At 45.5% G+C, this 16,835-nt stretch overlaps 1 protein-coding gene across 5 annotated transcripts in view; it reads right to left on the bottom strand.

Moving 5' to 3' along the window:
* The window catches only part of RALGPS1 (Ral GEF with PH domain and SH3 binding motif 1), a 287,071-nt gene that overhangs the window by 174,422 nt on the left and 95,814 nt on the right, over positions 1-16,835 (bottom strand). For all 5 annotated transcript variants that reach the window (XM_036854415.1, XM_036854412.1, XM_036854416.1 and 2 more), the window contains exons 6-7: positions 4,368-4,457; positions 1,611-1,703 (exon numbers count right to left, since the gene is read on the bottom strand). In XM_036854415.1, coding sequence (XP_036710310.1) covers positions 1,611-1,703; positions 4,368-4,457 — 183 coding nt within the window. The remainder of the gene's footprint in view (positions 1-1,610; positions 1,704-4,367; positions 4,458-16,835) is intronic.

The following is a 16,835-nucleotide window of genomic DNA, read 5'->3' as shown; positions in this document are numbered from 1 at the left end:
TGTTCTGGCCCAATGCTGCCCCACCATCCTGGGCAAGGCACAGCATCCTGAGGAGAACGCTGGCCAAAGCTCCATGGATGGGTCCTGCCCATCCCTGAGTGGGCAGCATCTCTGTGCAGGCCCTTCATGCTGACTCCCTGCTGTCCTCACTGACTGTGCCACTTATGGGGTCACCGAGAGTCCCTGTGCTACTGACAGTAAGGTCTGTGTACCGTGAGATTCATCATTCCTTCTTCTGGGCCCACACAGAGCTCCCAGCAGTCCAAGAAACAATAGCAGCATCTAAATGATGGAAAATTCATTTGAAAAACAATCTCCAAGCAACTTCTGAAAAAAGCCTCATGGCTCAGATGGACTCAGGGCATCACAGGGCTGGCAGCAACCACAGAGACCAGTGGCTTCCAAACTTGCTTTGACCTCCAAAGCCACTGCTCAACTGAAGTTCACCCAGAAGCTCAGGACATAAAACTGATGCAAACAGAGCTGCTCTGGCGGAAACTGTGCTCTGGAGATCTGCTTGGTGCCCTCTGTCCTCTCCCCCAGCCCCTGCTGGCCCCAAGTCAGCTCCAAAGAACCCCTGGGCTCCACAAAGCACTAATGGAGAACCACAGACCCAGGCCAACCTCCCTAAGTAGATACGAGGAGACGAGTCCCACAGAATCACTCTGCACAGACGGTGCCTGAATGCAGACCCAGTCTTTTGACTCCAGGCTAAAACCTCTCACTCCACTTTGCTATGGCTTGATCTACGGAAAATTGCAATTTAAAGAAACAAGGCTCACTTCTGACAACCTACAACACAATCCCTAAGTATTTTAAAGGCCCCTGAACTAGCCAAGTCTGAAACAGAGCCCAGCCCCGCAGACTGGCAGAAAGAAGTTCGGAAGTGAGTTAGTTGCAGAAGCACAGCTGACAACTCCATACAGTTTCCTTCAGTTCTGTGGGACATAAACAGGTCTTGAAAGGCTTGGGCTGTGTGGCTGTGAGAGACCCCAGACCAGGCGGGCCAGGAGGTGAATGCTAATGAGCGATGGAAATAGCAATGACTTCCCCCGTCAGGCGCGGTGCCAAGCTAAGGAGGATAAAGAGGTTTGAGATATTTTTAAAGTATTTTTACAGCAGAAAAACTTTCCTACAGACTCAATTATATAACTATCAGACTCCACCTCTGAGCTGAAATTATCCATGGCCTTCAGGAAAAAAAAAATTATTTTTCCCTACATGAGGGTCACAGGTTCCTCCAAAGAAACTCGTAGCTGTAGAGCCAGCAGCCCAGCGCAACTGCAAACCAGCAGCCTGGAAGGCTTCCCAGGGGCAGTTTGGAGCGGAGGGCAGACGTCATGCCACTGACCCCGCCATCATACATGATTTTGTCAGGTCCAGAAGGGTCCCCAGCCACGCCGGCTTCCTCACAGCTTCCCTGTCCCAAAACGGGGCTGAGGTCACTGAAGGAGAGAGAGTGGCCAGGGGACACTTCATTAACCCACAGTCATCCTCCGTCGTTGGCAAAGGGCAGACCGAGAAAGCCTTCTGGGGCTTAAGGAATGGAGAACTTCACCAAAGAAAGGACAGCCCAAACCAAAGGAACAAACTTAGGAAGATTAACTTACAGCCCAGGTTTTTGTCAGCCTGAAGATGGGTGCACTTTGTAATGCTGACACCACAGACATGAGAGAATGAAGGTTGTTGAGTTCTAGAAGTTTCTGAAAAAAAAGATATGGAATAGATTATTTTGCTGCTATAAACAACAGAACAAAAACATGCTCAAGCGTTACCAAATATTGTCATATTTGTGAAATTCATTTACACTTAAAAATATCTCATGTAGAAAATACAGTTCTAGGAAGTTCACAGAAACCATACGCTCTTTTTCTTTCAGACTGTCAAAAGGTGAGTCTGCATCTAAAACATTTGCAAAATTTCGTAAGCTGACTCGTCTGGCTGCTGGACAGAAACATGGCTCGGGATGAGGTTTGATAATGTCCTTTCTGTTCTTTTTTTAGATGAATCTGAACTGTCCCAGCAGGCCTTTGTAAACGGAAACCTCCGCTATGCCAACAATATCAACATGGGTCTACTGCGATTACCTTCACAACCGGAAGCGGGAGGCTGAGGAAAGATGTTATCAATCTGCACGATCCCCTCAGCTGGGAGCACGGAGCTCCAGCTTCCCAGCCACTTGACCATGCTTCTCTGAACCAGACCCCAAATTAGTGAGAACATTTGGATTTAATTCCATCTCAGACAAGTTCCTTACCACGGAGGGCAACAGAAGGAGACACAGGTGAGGGTGAGCACAGAAAAATGTAACTGCTCTGCTCTTGGTTTTATGCTGAGGGAAACCTGCCAACAGGACCCGGGTCCCACGTCTCACTCTCAGGAGTCAGTGAAAGTTGTGTAGCCGGCAGGCTCCACGGAACCAAGAGGCCAGGTTCCAACCCCGGTTCCCACTACTGGTGTGTCCTGTGGCAAGTTACCTGAGCCTTCTGAGCCTCGACATCTTCATATTTAAAATGAGGAAGGTAATCACAGCACCTCTGCTGCATGGGACGGTGCACGTAAACTGCTAGACCAATGCCTGGCACCCGGGAGAGCGGGCAGTGCGGCGTGGGCTGCTGTTCTTTGTCAGGAAGACTTGTCCCCAACCCCACCCCACCTGCGTGTTCCCACAGCAGCCTGTGCATTTCCTTAGCCCACTGGACTGTATTTGCTTGCACCTGCCCCTCTCTCACCCTGGACCGTGTGTTCCCTGAGAGCCGGGATGAAGCGGTATCTACCATCATATCCCTAGGACCTAGTACAGCACAGAGCAGGGCTTAGTAAAATGAACAAATCCACGAAAAGCCCTTATGCCTAGTCCTCATGGCTCTGTTCCTACCTGGAGATTTCTCCCTTACCACACAAGCTAATACTGCATTTCATACATCTCGTAATATTCCCTAATCGTTTGCTGTGTGCAATAATAGATTCTCTGAGTGAGCTGAATTTCATCCTTTGTATCTGAATGGTTATGCCTGTCACAGAATTTCTTTTAGAGGTGAAGATTCTCTGGGAGATTATCTAATCCACCCCTTTCCCATTTTATAGATGGAAAACCAAGGCCCAGAGAAAGGAGGAGGCTCGAACGAGAACATACCCAGGGCACAGCGCCAGCATGACGATCCACCATCGGAAGATGGCAGAGCTTAAGGAGGAATCGTTTTGGATCCCTTGCGTGGGGACTGGAAACTTCCAAACTGAAAGCACCAGGTGGGCTGGAACTTCCTCCCACTTTCTCTCGTGGCCCAGCACGAACTCACCGAGAGCAACAAGTATCATTAAGCCCAGCAACAGTTCCAGGCACTTCAGAATGCACGGGACGTAAAAGTGTCCACGGCCCTAACATACTTAGAGCTGGATGAACACAACCTTGCCGTGAGGGGCAGCAGAGCAGCTCCCCTGAAGGCAGAGAGACACGCTCCGACTGACCGTGGGGCCTGGGCGTGGACACCCACCTCTCTAAGCCTCCCCTTCCTCCTCCGGAAATGGGATAATAATAATGTGAGCGTCAAATGCAATCATTTCTGTAAAGCAGCAGCTATGGCGCCTGGCCAGAGAGGGGCCGCAGTGAAGGTGAGCTGGCCTAGGACCTGGGTGGGAAGACAACGCGCGCACACAAAGCGGGCAGTGAACAGACAGGACGGTGCTCCGCTGAGTCAGGCGAGCCCCGTGGTCGGGAGCAGTGGACTGGGGGGAGCTGGCAGGGTTGTGTAAGAGGTGAGAGTGGTCCAGGAAGGCCCGTGGGATCACAGCCTGGGCTGGCAGAGATGAGGGAAGAGGAGGGGAAAGTGGGGTAAAGACGTGAGCCTGGTGCCCAAGAACCGGCAAGGACCAACCCTACCAGGGCAGGCCCAGGGGGTGGGGTCGGGGCAGCAGGGCCCAGGCCTCAAGCGCAAGATGGGGTGGGGTGAGCTCTGCTGACCGCGAACAAACTGTGCAGGATGTGATGGTGTCACAACCTCCGATACTAACTAAAAGCCATCAACCCCCAGCGCTGGCTAAATCTGAATAGGAGGATGAATGGATCCCAGAGGTAGCCGCTGGGGCCTCGTGGAGAGTCTGTGAAAGGCCAGCTATAAAGAATGGTTGGCTGCCAAAACCACAGGGCGGAGGGCACCTGCCTGTGCGAGCACAGGGGCTGGGAGGCCGAGCAAGCAGCCAGGCTGGTCCCACAGCTGCCTCTGCCTGGGGAAGCTGGGTCAGAGCCCCATGTCTGAGCCCTGCCCATCTCGTCCAGAGCACATCAGCTCCCAAAGTACCGAGGAAACACCTTTTTGCGACAAAAAAGAAAGGAAAGGAAGGGGAAAAGTAATAATAAAACAGCTTACCTTGGCTATTTTCACAAAATGGCTCAGGATTTCTGCCCTTATTTTTAAAGTCTGTGCTGTTAGAATTTCTCGTACAACCCAAAAACTGACCTGTAGAGTCAAACACAGACAAACACACACACACACACACACACACACCAGAAAAGTTGTTAAATGCCGGACCAACCAAGTTACCCCGCCCACTACTTCTATGGGATTTCTAAGAGGTTGGGAGACTGAGAGAACAAACCCTAGGGTTGCAGGAGGTTGAGGGTTCCTTTATGACACCCAACCCTACAAGTGGGTCCCATGCCACCAGCACCAGCTCTCCAACACGCATAGTGGTGCTGTGAGAAATAAGTACTCCCATCATTAGCCAGGGGACTTATTGGGCCTCCATCGACATATGGGTCTCCCTGAAGGTGCTTCAGGAAATTTTGAGATGTATCAGACAGGATTCCTGCTCAGAAGGATCCCAGTTATGGGGAGATGGATGGATGGATGGACGGATGGACAAATGGCCAGACAAAGGGATATGCATGCTGGCAGTACCACCTATGAGATCCATATCCACAGCCAGACCCAAGGCAAGAAGGACTCACCTATATTCGTACAATTATAACAAATTTCATTTTCTAGGAGAGGTTTGCCCAATAATTTAAGTGATACAAAAACATCTCTCAAAGTTCTGTAAAGCAATGCAGGTAAAAGGGCATGTTTTTCTGGAGACAGCATATGCCAAAAGGATATACTGGTACTTTTGGTTCAGAATATCATTCACACTTGACCATCCTCGAGCCCCTGAGTCCTTTGGTGGGAACAAGAAAGTCATCCACCAGTGTCTAGTTGACCCACACGATGCCTCAATGAAATAAGAGGAGCTTCATGCTAAGAAACACTGGGCAGTGGTTTTCTTTCCTGTTTATGTTTCATGACTATAACAACAGCTCTATGTGAAACACGGATGCCCAAGAGTGCAATGACAACCGCAAAGAAAGGAAGAGAGATGGGCAGAGAATGGGGGAGACGTGGAATGAAAAGGAAGGCTAAGCATCTAAAACCTCTAAATTTTACAAAGACTAAAATAGTTAAGGATAGTCCAGAGTTATCAAAGCATGTTTACTGCTGCAACCAAATGTCTTCCCTTTACTGAAATACTGTCACTTTTCAATGAGAAAACAAGAAAAGATTAAATCACCAAGAATCAAAATTTGGCTTCTTATATTAAGCAGGAATATTATAGAAAAGTTTTCTCTGTGTAATTATCTGTGGTTGCCTCCAGGACATGCCTGGGTTTCCATAGAATCATTTTTTCCAAGGAGTTGCCTAAAATTAAGTTCAGACTCAAATGTTACTAGCCAGTTATGGAAGAAAGATTTTCCATATAGCAAGATTTTTTCTAGGTGATATGCCCATAATCCTTATATTTTAATACATGCACACTTTTATGCCACATAAATCTCAAGTGTGATAGTTTATATGTGTAATTTAATAGATTCTTATGTGTCAAAAAAAATCACACCTATTTAAAGCAAAATTACGGAATGTGGCAGAGTTGACTCAGGTGGTGTTCAGAGGCAACTCTGGATCAGTTCACTTCAGCAGACTTCCACGAAGCCCTTACTGTGTGCTCCAGGCACTGCGTGTCCAGACCTGTCAGTCCAGAAACCACTGTATTAAAAGGCAGCTGGTGATCATGGCCATCAAAGAAGTTCAAACCAAGTGAACTGGAGTATGGGGCAGGTAATGAGAAAAGAAGGCCTCGTAGAGGAGGTGGGCCCTGAAAGATGGGTAGACCCTCCACAGGTGAGGAGACGAGGGAGAGCTGAGCGGGCAGACAGGACTGGTGTTGCAGGCGCCCCGTGGGGTTGGGGCGGGAGGGAGACTGAACTTAGAAGGGAAGGGGGTCTGGAGAAACAAGGGGACACTATGCTGTGCAGGGAGAGTTCCAGAGGCTTCTGAGCACAGGAGTGACAGGATAGACCCTTTTGCAGGAGCAGGGACACCCATCAAGAAGCTGAGGCGATGGTCTAAGTGAGAGACGGGAGGCCTGAGCGAGGGCAGTGTTGAAGGAGATGGAGGGAAGGGGCAGAGGAGAGAGACATTACAAAGGGAGAATCAGCATGGTTTTAAACTGTTTTAATTCCGTTTTTTAACTACAAAATTTAAGAGAAGCTTAATGCAGAAAACAAAGGGACAGAGATAAGCACAAGAGACAGAAGTCATTTGCAAGCTCGTTCTCACATACAGACCCCCGTGATAAACACTGTGGTATGTGTCCTTCTTGGAACATATGTTTGTCATGTCTCAGAATATATATTTGTCTAGTCATAGAACATGTTTCTCTTTTTCAATTAAATTCGTATATATTAATCATACTATCACAAGAATTTTTATAAATATATAAGAATATCAACATATTCTTTAGCAGCTGCCAAGCATTTCATCTTAGGGATGTCTCATCATTAAGGAACCTCCTACTGTTGGGTAGCTTATTTCGAATTATTTTGTTGTGATAGACAATGCTGTGGTGAACATATTTATACATATATCTTTATACATTTTTAATTAAGGTCTGAGGATAAATTCCTGGAAGGTGGAGTGAATAAAAGTATGTGTACCTTTTTTCAAAAGTATATATTTAAAAACTTGGCCTCCAAAAGCTTTATTTGTTGATCCATAAAAATTGGAGCAGGCTAATGCCAGTTATTACAGCTCTTTTTTTCTTTACTAACCTAGTGGACAAACTAATGTCTCACTGTTTCTATTTTGCATTTCTTTCATGACTCCTCAGTTAACATTTTTTTGCATGTTTTTTCAGTTTTTTGTTGCAAATATTTATAGGCCATTTGTATTATTTGCCTGTGAATTACGTGTTCAGGTCCTTCATCCACCTTTCTATTGGGACACCTGTCCTCTGACTCTTGATTAGTAAAAGGTTTTTATATTAAAGAGAATACATTACCCCTTTGTGAGTCATACAGTGTGCCAAGAGTGTGGAGAAACTGATACTCATACACAGTTTGCAGGGGTATAAATTCACAGGACCATTTTGAAGAACCACTTGAATATATCTTTCAAGCTGTTAAAAGTTATATTCTCCCTGGAATATTTATCTTACAAAAATACAGAAAAGTAGAGTGATATACATACAAGGGTTCACTGAAGCACTGTTTATAAAGCAAAAGAATATGCCCATCAATAGGGAACTGGTTGCATAAATAATACTATCACCTCAAACTTTGGAAGGAAGTCGCCATGGAAGGAAGGAGGCAGTTGTCCTCCACCTTCTTGAGGGCAAAATATCTACATAGATTATTTGGAATTCTTCTGCATAGGAGGTTTGTCTAGTCTCCCCCATTTATTTATTCCATCATTTGTTTACATCAGAATGGACCCATGGATATTTAGTTTATACTTTGGGGTTTTGATCCAATACTATGTTATTTATTTCCTTACTCAAATCGTTCCAGCTTTGGCCACTGAGAGCTGGCTTCGACATGCCCCCAGCATTGTTTGGTTGGTTTGTTCGAGCACTTCCTTACTTTCTGGAACTACAAGATGCTACAGCCTCATCCTGTACATTTCTTGTCCCAGTCCGAAACCAGCCATTTCTCCAAGGAGCCTTGGTTCCTTTTTTTAAAAATATTTTATTTATTTATTTACTTATTTATTTTGGCTGCGCTGGCTGGGTCTTAGTTGCAGCGTGCGGGATCTTCGTTGCAGCGTGCGGACTTCTTAGTTGTGGCATGCATGCGGAATCTAGTTCCCCGACCAGGCATCCAACCAGGGGTCGAACCCGGGCCCCCTGCATTGGGAGCACAGAGTCTTACCCACTGAACCAGCAGGGAAGTGCCCCCTAGTTCCTTTTATTAGATAATGGTATTAGAAACCAAGATCTGGGAGCTACGTGTGCTTGTGCTACTTAGGTATCACTGTTTCTAGGTCCTCTCAGATGCAGAGCAAGGAAATGTGTGTGTGTGTGTACCCTAACTCTTGTACATATACATACCTATAAATATTTCTATATGTAACCATCTGTATCTATATTAAGCTAACTATGACTTCCTATTAATGTCTCCACCTCCAATCCATTACCACATGGATCATTCTAGCCTCCTCTTGCTTGTCTACAACTTCCCGCTCCAACAGGTGGGAGACACCTGGTTCCCACCATCTGCCACCCATTTCCTTAATTGTTCAATTCCAGTGTTCATGCATAATGGCTCCAGAATTGTTACCCATCCGCCCTTGGGAAACAACTTGATCAGAGTACAGTGCTTATATACAGTTCCTTTTGTCTTTAGTCTTTCAGGCTCCCTCATTTCCAAAGTTACTTAGGCCAGCACCTTTTCCCCTCACCCTTCTCAGGGAGGTTGTTTCATACATTTATAATCCAGTTAGGTTTGCTTGTTATGTTCTACATTCCATCCTAGGACCCCTTAATCTCCACAATGATTAAAATTTGCATATTTAGCACTAAGAGGTTTACTCTTGGTGCTGTAAAGTTCTATGGGTTTTCACAAATGCACAGTGGCATGTATCCAACCTTATAGTATCATACGGAATAGTTTCACCACCCTGAAAAATCCCCTGTTCTTCACCTACTCAAAGCTCTCCCCTTCTCACACCTCTGGCAGACACTCATCTGTTTACCATCTCTATCATTTTACCTTTCCAGAATTTTTTTCAGCATTTTCCGGAACGTCAAAAAAAAAGTGGGGGAGGTAATCGCACTTATGTTGCCTTTTCAGGCTGGCTTCTTTCACTTAGCAACACGTGTTCAAGGTCCATCCGTGTCTTTATATGGCTTGATGGCTTATTCTTTTTTTTTTTCGGATGAATATTATTCCATTGTATGAATTTACCAGTTTGCCTATCCTTTCACCTATTGAAGGACATCCGAGTTACTTTCAGTATTTGACTATTATAAATAAAGCTGCTATAAATATTTGTGTGCTATTTGTGTATCTGTGTGTGTGTGTGTGAATATGTGTATGTGTGTAGATGTAAGATTTCAAACAAACTGGATAAATTTTGAGGAGTTCAATTGCTGGATTGTACCATTTTTCATTCCCACCAGCAACAAATGAGAGTTTGTGTTGCTCCAATTACTTGCCAACAATTGGTATTGTCAGGTTTGGTGAGGTTTTTTGTTTGTTTGTTTTGGGGTTTTGTTTGTTTGTTTTTAGTCATTCTAATAGGTACGAAGTGTTAGCATTTCCCCGACGGCAAATAATGCTGAGCATCTTTTCACGTTTATTTGCCCTTGGTTACATCTTTTTGGTAAAGTACTTATTCAGATACTTGGCCTGTTTTTTTTTTTTTTTCTTGGCTGCGTTGGGTCTTTGTTGCTGTGCCGGGCTTTCTCTAGTTGCAGCGAGTGGGGCTACTCTTCATTGCAGTGCGCGGGCTTCTCATTGGGGTGGCTTCTCTTGTTGCAGAGCACGGGCTCTAGGCGCGTGGGCTTCAGTAGTTGCAGCGTGTCGGCTCAGTAGTTGCAGCGTTCGGGCTCAGTAGTTGTGGCTCGCGGACTCCAGAGCGCAGGCTCAGTAGTTGTGGCGCATGGGCTTAGTTGCTATGCAGCATGTGGTATCTTCCTGGACCAGGGATCAAACCCATGTCCCCTGCATTGGCAGGTGGATTCTTAACCACTGCACCACCAGGGAAGTCCCTGGCCTGTTTTATAATTGGGTTGTTTTCTTTTTTTTTTTTTTTTTTTTAAGATTTTTTTATTTTTTTGATGTGGACCATTTTTAAGGTCTTTATTAAATTTGTTACAATATTGCTTCTGTTTTATCTTTTGGTTTTTTTTGGCCACGAGGCATGTGGGGTCTTAGCTCCCAGACCAGGGATCAAATCTGTACCCCCTGCATTGGAAGGCGAAGTCATAACCACTGGACCGCCAGGGAAGTCCCTAATTGGGTTGTTTTCTTATTGTTAAGTATTAAGAATATACTTTGGATTCAAGTCTTTTATTAGATATGTGTTTTGCAAATATTTTTCCAGTCTGTGCTTTGTCTTTTAATTCTCTTAAAAATGTCTTTTGCAGAATAGAAGATTTTAATTTTAATGAAGTCCAACTTACCAATTTTTTCTTTCATGGATTGTGCTTTGGTGTTATATCTAATAACTCATCACCAAAGGTCATGTAGGTTTTCTTCTATGTTTTCTTTTAAAAGTTTTATAGTTTGTCTTTTACATTTAGGTCTATGATCAATTTTGAGTTAATTTTTATGAAAGGCCTAAACTCTTGTGTCTAGGCTCATTTTTTCACATACACAAAAACAGTTCCAATTGTTCCAGCACCATTTGTTGAAGAAATTACTCTTTCTCCACTGAATGCCCTCGTGCATTTGTCAAAGGTCAGTTGACTATATTTGTCTGGGTCTATTTCTGGGCTCTCTATTCTGCTTCATAATCCTAGACATCTATTCTTTTGCCAATACCAAGCTGTCTTGATTATTATAGCTTTACAATCAGTCTTGAAATCAGGTAGAGTGAGTCCTCCAACTTCGTTCTTTTTCAGTATTGTGCTGGTTATTCTACATCTTTAGCCTTTCCATATAAACTTTAGAATCAGTTTGCTGATATTTATAAAATAGCTTGCTGGGATTTCAATTAGGATTGAATTGAATCTATAGATCAAGCTGGGAAGAACTGACATCTTAATAATGAGTCTTCTAATACATGAAGATGGAATACCTCTCTATTTCAATCTACTTTGATTTCTTTCATCAGTGTTTTATAGTTTTCCACATATAGAACCTGTACATACTTTGTTAGATTTATACCTAAGTATTTCTTGAGTATGTGTGTGCTACTGTAAATGGTGGTTTTTTTTTTTTAATTTCCAATTCCAATTCTTCATTGCTGGTATATAGGAAAGCTTTCATATATTGATCTTGTGCCCTGCAACCTTGCTATACTCCCTTATTAGTTCCAGGAGTTTTAAAAATAGATTTATTTGAGATTTTCTGTATAGAGCATCATGTCATCTGTGAATAAAGACAGTTTTATTTCTTCCTGAAGCAACACAAACTTTCACTCTTTGCTGGTGGGAATGCAAAATGGTACAGACACGATCCAGCAGCTGTACTCCTAGATATTTACCCAGTTTATTTGAAGTCTTATGTCCACACCAAAAAAAACCAGCATGCATATGTTTATAGCAGTTTTATTCATAATCATCAAAAACTGTAAGTCCTTCAGAAGGTGAATGGATAGACTAGTAAATCCATACAATGAGCAGTATTCATAAAAAAGCCATCAAGCCATATAAAAGACAAGGATGAATCTTAAATGCATATGGCTAAGTGAAAAGACAGTCAGAAAAGGCTACATATATATGAGTCCCTTTTTTTTTTTTACATTCTGGAAAGGTAAAACTTTAGAGATAGCAAGCAGATCGGAATCTGGACCACTGCCTTCCTCTCCATAGCAAACCCTGCCTTATTCCTTGGGTAACATCAACATCACTGTGAATGACCGTGGTCACTTCAGCAACTGTTACCCACCTATCACTCCAGTCACCCCCTTCTCCATATTACCCAGGAATGCCCTGCATCAGAAACCTGAAGTTCCAGTCTCGGGCCACAACCTTTAACCTTCTAATCCTCACCTGCTCCTTGACCCCAGCCCCACTGCTGTGCCCATCCTTCCCTCTCACCATGCCTTGGAGTCCTTGGTGGCCCTTTTCCTCTTGAGCAGACGGATCCCTTATCATTTGTCACTTCAGCCCCTTCTTAGCCAGTACTTTTAGGTCCCTTGCCCCATGGTCCTTCAAAAAACCTGCTTTGCTCATAATGGATGGATCCAACCACTTGCCCTCCTGTGCCCCTCTCTTTAGGCTGCAAAGTGCAACTAGAGAGAACCATCTACCCTCATGCCCTGGGGCTACTTTAAAGGCCACAGTCTCTATTTCCATCGGCTCTGCCCACAAGTCTTTCTATATTTCCATAGTCAACCTTCTCTTTCCCCTGGAGTGGCTTTTTCAAGCTCCCCCCAAACCCCTCAAGCTTTCCTCCTGCTTCCCCGCCTTCACCTCCTATTGCACTGAGGAAAGAGGAGGCGTGAACCTCCTTGCACCACACCTACAAGCAGACCTGTGTCTGTATCTTTCCTTTCTGCAGACTCGCCTTTTACGATGAAGTGGTCCCAGGCCTCAGCCTCTCCCACCTTCGCTGGGACTTCACTTCATTATGTATTCCCTCTCTCTCCTCATCTTTAATTTTTCCCGGTCTACTGGCTCTTTCCATTCAAAATATGTACACCCCCAAGGCTCTTTCTGCTGAAAAGAAGAAAGGAATATTAACACCTCCCTGAACGTCTTCAACTCCTCCAGCCACCCCCTTCTTCTCATCTTTCTCCTTAGAGCCACTGTTCAAGCATCGCCTACACCTGCTCTCTCCATTTCCTCACATCTACCGCTCAAGCTGCTACAGCCCAGCTTCCATTTCACATCCCCACAAAACAGCTCCTGCTGAGCCTACCACCGCTGTGCTGCTAAACATAAAAGACTCTTTTTTTAGTCCTTTTAAATGACCCATTCTGTAGCATCCTGTTACCCTTGAGACACTGATTTCCAAGACACCAGCCTTTCTGGGTGTTCTTCTCATGCCCAGGCTGCTCTTTCTCCGCCCCTTCTCCTCTGCCCTTCCCATAAGCCCTGAGGCTCTCCCGTGGGCCTCTGTTGCTCCCTGGGTAATCTCATCTACTCCTGTGGCTTCAAATGCAGGTGACTCCAATATCTGCATCTTCAAGCTGGATCTTTCCCCTGACTCCCAGACACAAATATCCAGTTACCTGCTGCATGGTTGAGCTCACACGTCCAAACCTCTCTCCTCTCTGTCATCTCCTCTCTCACAACTGCTCCTCCTCCTCTGTACTCACCATCTCAAAGAGTGGTGCTGCCAAGGACCAAAGCGGGGCCTCCTTTGCCTCCCTGTCATCTCCCTCCAAATCCAATCAATCACCCAGTGCTATCATTCAGTCTCTTAATATTCTCTCAAGCCCGGCCACTTTGCATCTCTGTCGTTCACCTAGATTAATGGGACAGACTCCAATCCAGTCTCCTGGCCTCCCTTTCTACTGCCCACACCTCTCCTCTGGTTTTCCCACCCTAGCACTGATTCCCCTGGACTGTAATCCCCTCCATCACGTCTGTCTCCCCCACCAGACTATGAGCTAATGATGGCAAGGGCTACATCCAGTTTACTGCTGACCCCCTGAACCTAGCACAGAGCCCGGTACCATGTTCAGTCAAGGTCTATTAAATAAATAAATGAATATAACCAGAAGTAATGAGCCTCAAATGAAAGAGGGTTTATACAATGAGGAAAGAATAATTGTTTGGAGGTAGCATTTGGAAGGGAAAATGCTAACACTGCCTCCCAGTCCTGTGATAAATGAGGTCTGGAAGAACAGGGGTTTCTACTGGAGTCATGTTCAGAAAAATGGGGAGGCCCCTCAGTAAAGAAACTCACCAGCTATGTGGCTTTGAGCAAGTTACTTCACTTTCCAGAACCTCAGCTTCCTCATCCATAAAATGGGTTTAAAATATCAGCCTCAGTGGGTTTTTGAAAACAGAATTAGATGATGCAGGTTAAATGCTTAGCACAGTATCTAACTCAGTAAGTTGAGCCGAAGTGCTCAATAACTGTTCTTTAAATAGTCTCGATTAAAGCCAAGAGGGATCAGGAATGTTCAGTGACTAGGCTAATGATGCATGGATGGGGTATCAGCAGATTGATCAGGGGAGAAAGCTCAGAGCTGGATGGAAGAGTGCAAGAGGGAAGAGGGTCTGTGGGAGGTTCTGGCCATCACTCAGCCTTTTCCTGCCCGAGCACCAACTTTCCCTGAGGAACTGCCAGTCCTCCAATCTCAGTCCCTGCGGCCTTGGCCCCCTACCTTACCTCCACGGGAAGGCCTGTTTCTGAGACCTGGCCAGCCAGAGCCTCCTGTTTCCTGGTCAGGGTGATGAGATCACGAAGCACAGGATGGGACCCAAGCCAGGGCCGTCAACCCCAGAGTCTCTATTCCAGGACATCAAATGGGGCTACTGAAAAAGAGGAAGGTCTTTTCTGCAGGGGTTGCCCTCACAATGAGCTGTTGGCAGCCATCTTGGAACCACAGAGGAGGAGGCCGCCTGAGGGGAGCCAGCACAGAGAAAACACCTCCCTGAACGTCTCCAGGGACCTCCAGGTGGAGAGAGCAGCACCATCCAAGGCCCCGAGCAATACGTGAAGTCTAGTCTCTCCCTGGACGTTGTTACAATAAGCCAGTAAGGTGAGTTTGAGCTGGGGCTTCAGTCATTAAGAACTACGTACGTGTATATATATATATATATATATATATATATATATATATGAGTCCATGAGAAAAGTTAAAGCAGTCCTCCAGGGCAAAGCATTGGGAACCTGTGCCCGGTCCAATCTCTGCTAATACATAAGGGTCCTGAGACCCAGACTTGGACTTGCCTGAGGCCTCAGAACAGGTTAGCAGCAGAGCCTGGAATGGAACCAAGTTATCCGAATTCCCTCTCCATCTCTTCCTAATGCTTCATCTTCAGGACACAATCCCAACCCTACCGCCAGCACTTAGGCCCAAGGCTAACCTTCCTTTCAGTTTGTAGCTCCCACTATACTACCACCCTTTTTAAGGCTAATATTACTTGTTTACTATATGTCAAGTGCTGAGCTAAACCCTTTACATCCATGATTCTCATTTAATCTTCAAAAATCACTTGAAATGATTCTTCCTATTTTATAAATGAGGAAGGTCAGAGGCTGAAAGACAACCCAAGATCATACAGGCAACAAGTTGCAGAGCTAAGGTGCAAACTCAGGTCTGTGTGATTCCATGCGACCACAGCTCCTCAGCCTGCAGTCCACAGACCTCTAAAGTGTTCATGTACAGATTTTGGGGGGCAGTGGGCAGGGCAGGCAGCAAACCCACTCAAATTAAATGCAAATGTATATATCTATGTATTTATCTGAGGGCAGGTTCATATGTGATATTGTCAGATTCTCAAAAGAGCCCGTGATCGGAAAAAGACTGAGAACTTCTGGCTTTATGGTGAACTCCCTGGGGCCAAGACACAAGCCTGGAACATAACAGACCCTTAGGGAACTTGGCCAAGCTCTTCCATCTCAGCCACTCTATAAACAAATCCCAAGGGACTCAGGCCCCATGGAGAAGCAGGCAAGTCCTCAGAGGCTGACCAGAACACTGGCTGCTGGATTTTTGGTTTGGCCACAGGGAGCCTCAGATTCCCTCGCAACCTCCTTCCAATCAGCTAATCTTCCCTTTCTTCCCGAAAAAATGTTTGGATGCCTACTACATACAGACACAGCGCTAAGAGCTCTACCTATATCATTTCATTTAATTTTCGTAACAACTGTGCAAAGTGAGTACTATTATTATTCTCATTCACAGATAAAGAAACAGGCTCAGAAAGGTAAGTGACCTGTTTGCCTTTATCTGGAGTCTGATGAGCAGCTTTGTTGTCACACATGAAAGTCTGCCAGGAAGAGACGCTAATCAGTTCATCTCAGGGAAAGCAGCCCCAGCGGCTGATGGACTGACCGCTGGCCAGTTTTCAAACCAGAGCTACCAGGGCTGTGTCCAGGAACTGCTCTCTAAGTGGCTCACAGGCCAGCAGGGAGACCATTTCTCAGAGCATTCTGTTTGGGAAAATGCAGCTTTACTTCTGGCTCATTTCACCCACTTGGTCTGAGCTGGACACAATACAATTGTTCGCAGAACAAGCTGCACTGCCCTTTGCCAAGCTGACCTGGCCTCCGCGTGCAAAGCAGATTACATCAGAGCCGCCAGTGGCCCTCCTCCGGGAGCTCTGTAGCTGATCAGAGGTGGGACTGAGCTGGCTCCCAGTCAAATAGTTTTGCTAAGGAAACTATGAATCCCCTGATACTGTGTACACATCTGGTTTTTTAAAGACTAAGCTCAGTTGAAAAGGAAAAGATTTTGAAAATAAAGAAGAAGAAAAAAAAAAAGGCTTCAGTATTTCTCTTTTCAAAACAAAGGGTGTATAGTCCCTACCACAGATGTGGCTAGGCCTTCCTTAGTTCCTGTTGTATCTCAGAAAACAACAATAATGTGAACTCTGGCCTTGATCATCAGAACACAAGCTGACGCCTCTCTGAGGCTCCCACTATGCTTGGAATGGTAACCACCCGGGGCTGGAGAAGCCTGGAGAGAGGTGAGTAATGGTAATGCGCAGGACCCGGCATTTCCGAGCGGGATGGCCCAGCTGGAGGGAAGGCCCAAAGGGAACCCAGGCCCAACACCCAGAGCCCCAGTCACGTACACTATGCAACCTCTAGGCCACTGTCCTCATCTGAAACCAGAAGAGCAAGAAGAAAGAGGAAAAGCTGTCAACAGCCCCATTTGGAGCTTTGGTTTATTCAAAGGGGTCTTGCAGGGTACTTTCTACTGAAGATCATGTTCTGGCAGGTCTGTCTGAGCAGT

The sequence above is a fragment of the Balaenoptera musculus genome, chromosome 6 (genome assembly GCF_009873245.2).
Source record: "Balaenoptera musculus isolate JJ_BM4_2016_0621 chromosome 6, mBalMus1.pri.v3, whole genome shotgun sequence".
Classification (NCBI taxonomy): Eukaryota; Metazoa; Chordata; class Mammalia; order Artiodactyla; family Balaenopteridae; genus Balaenoptera; species Balaenoptera musculus.
The sequence above is the reverse complement of the archived record's forward strand: the minus strand, read 5'-3'. Positions and strand labels throughout refer to the sequence as shown.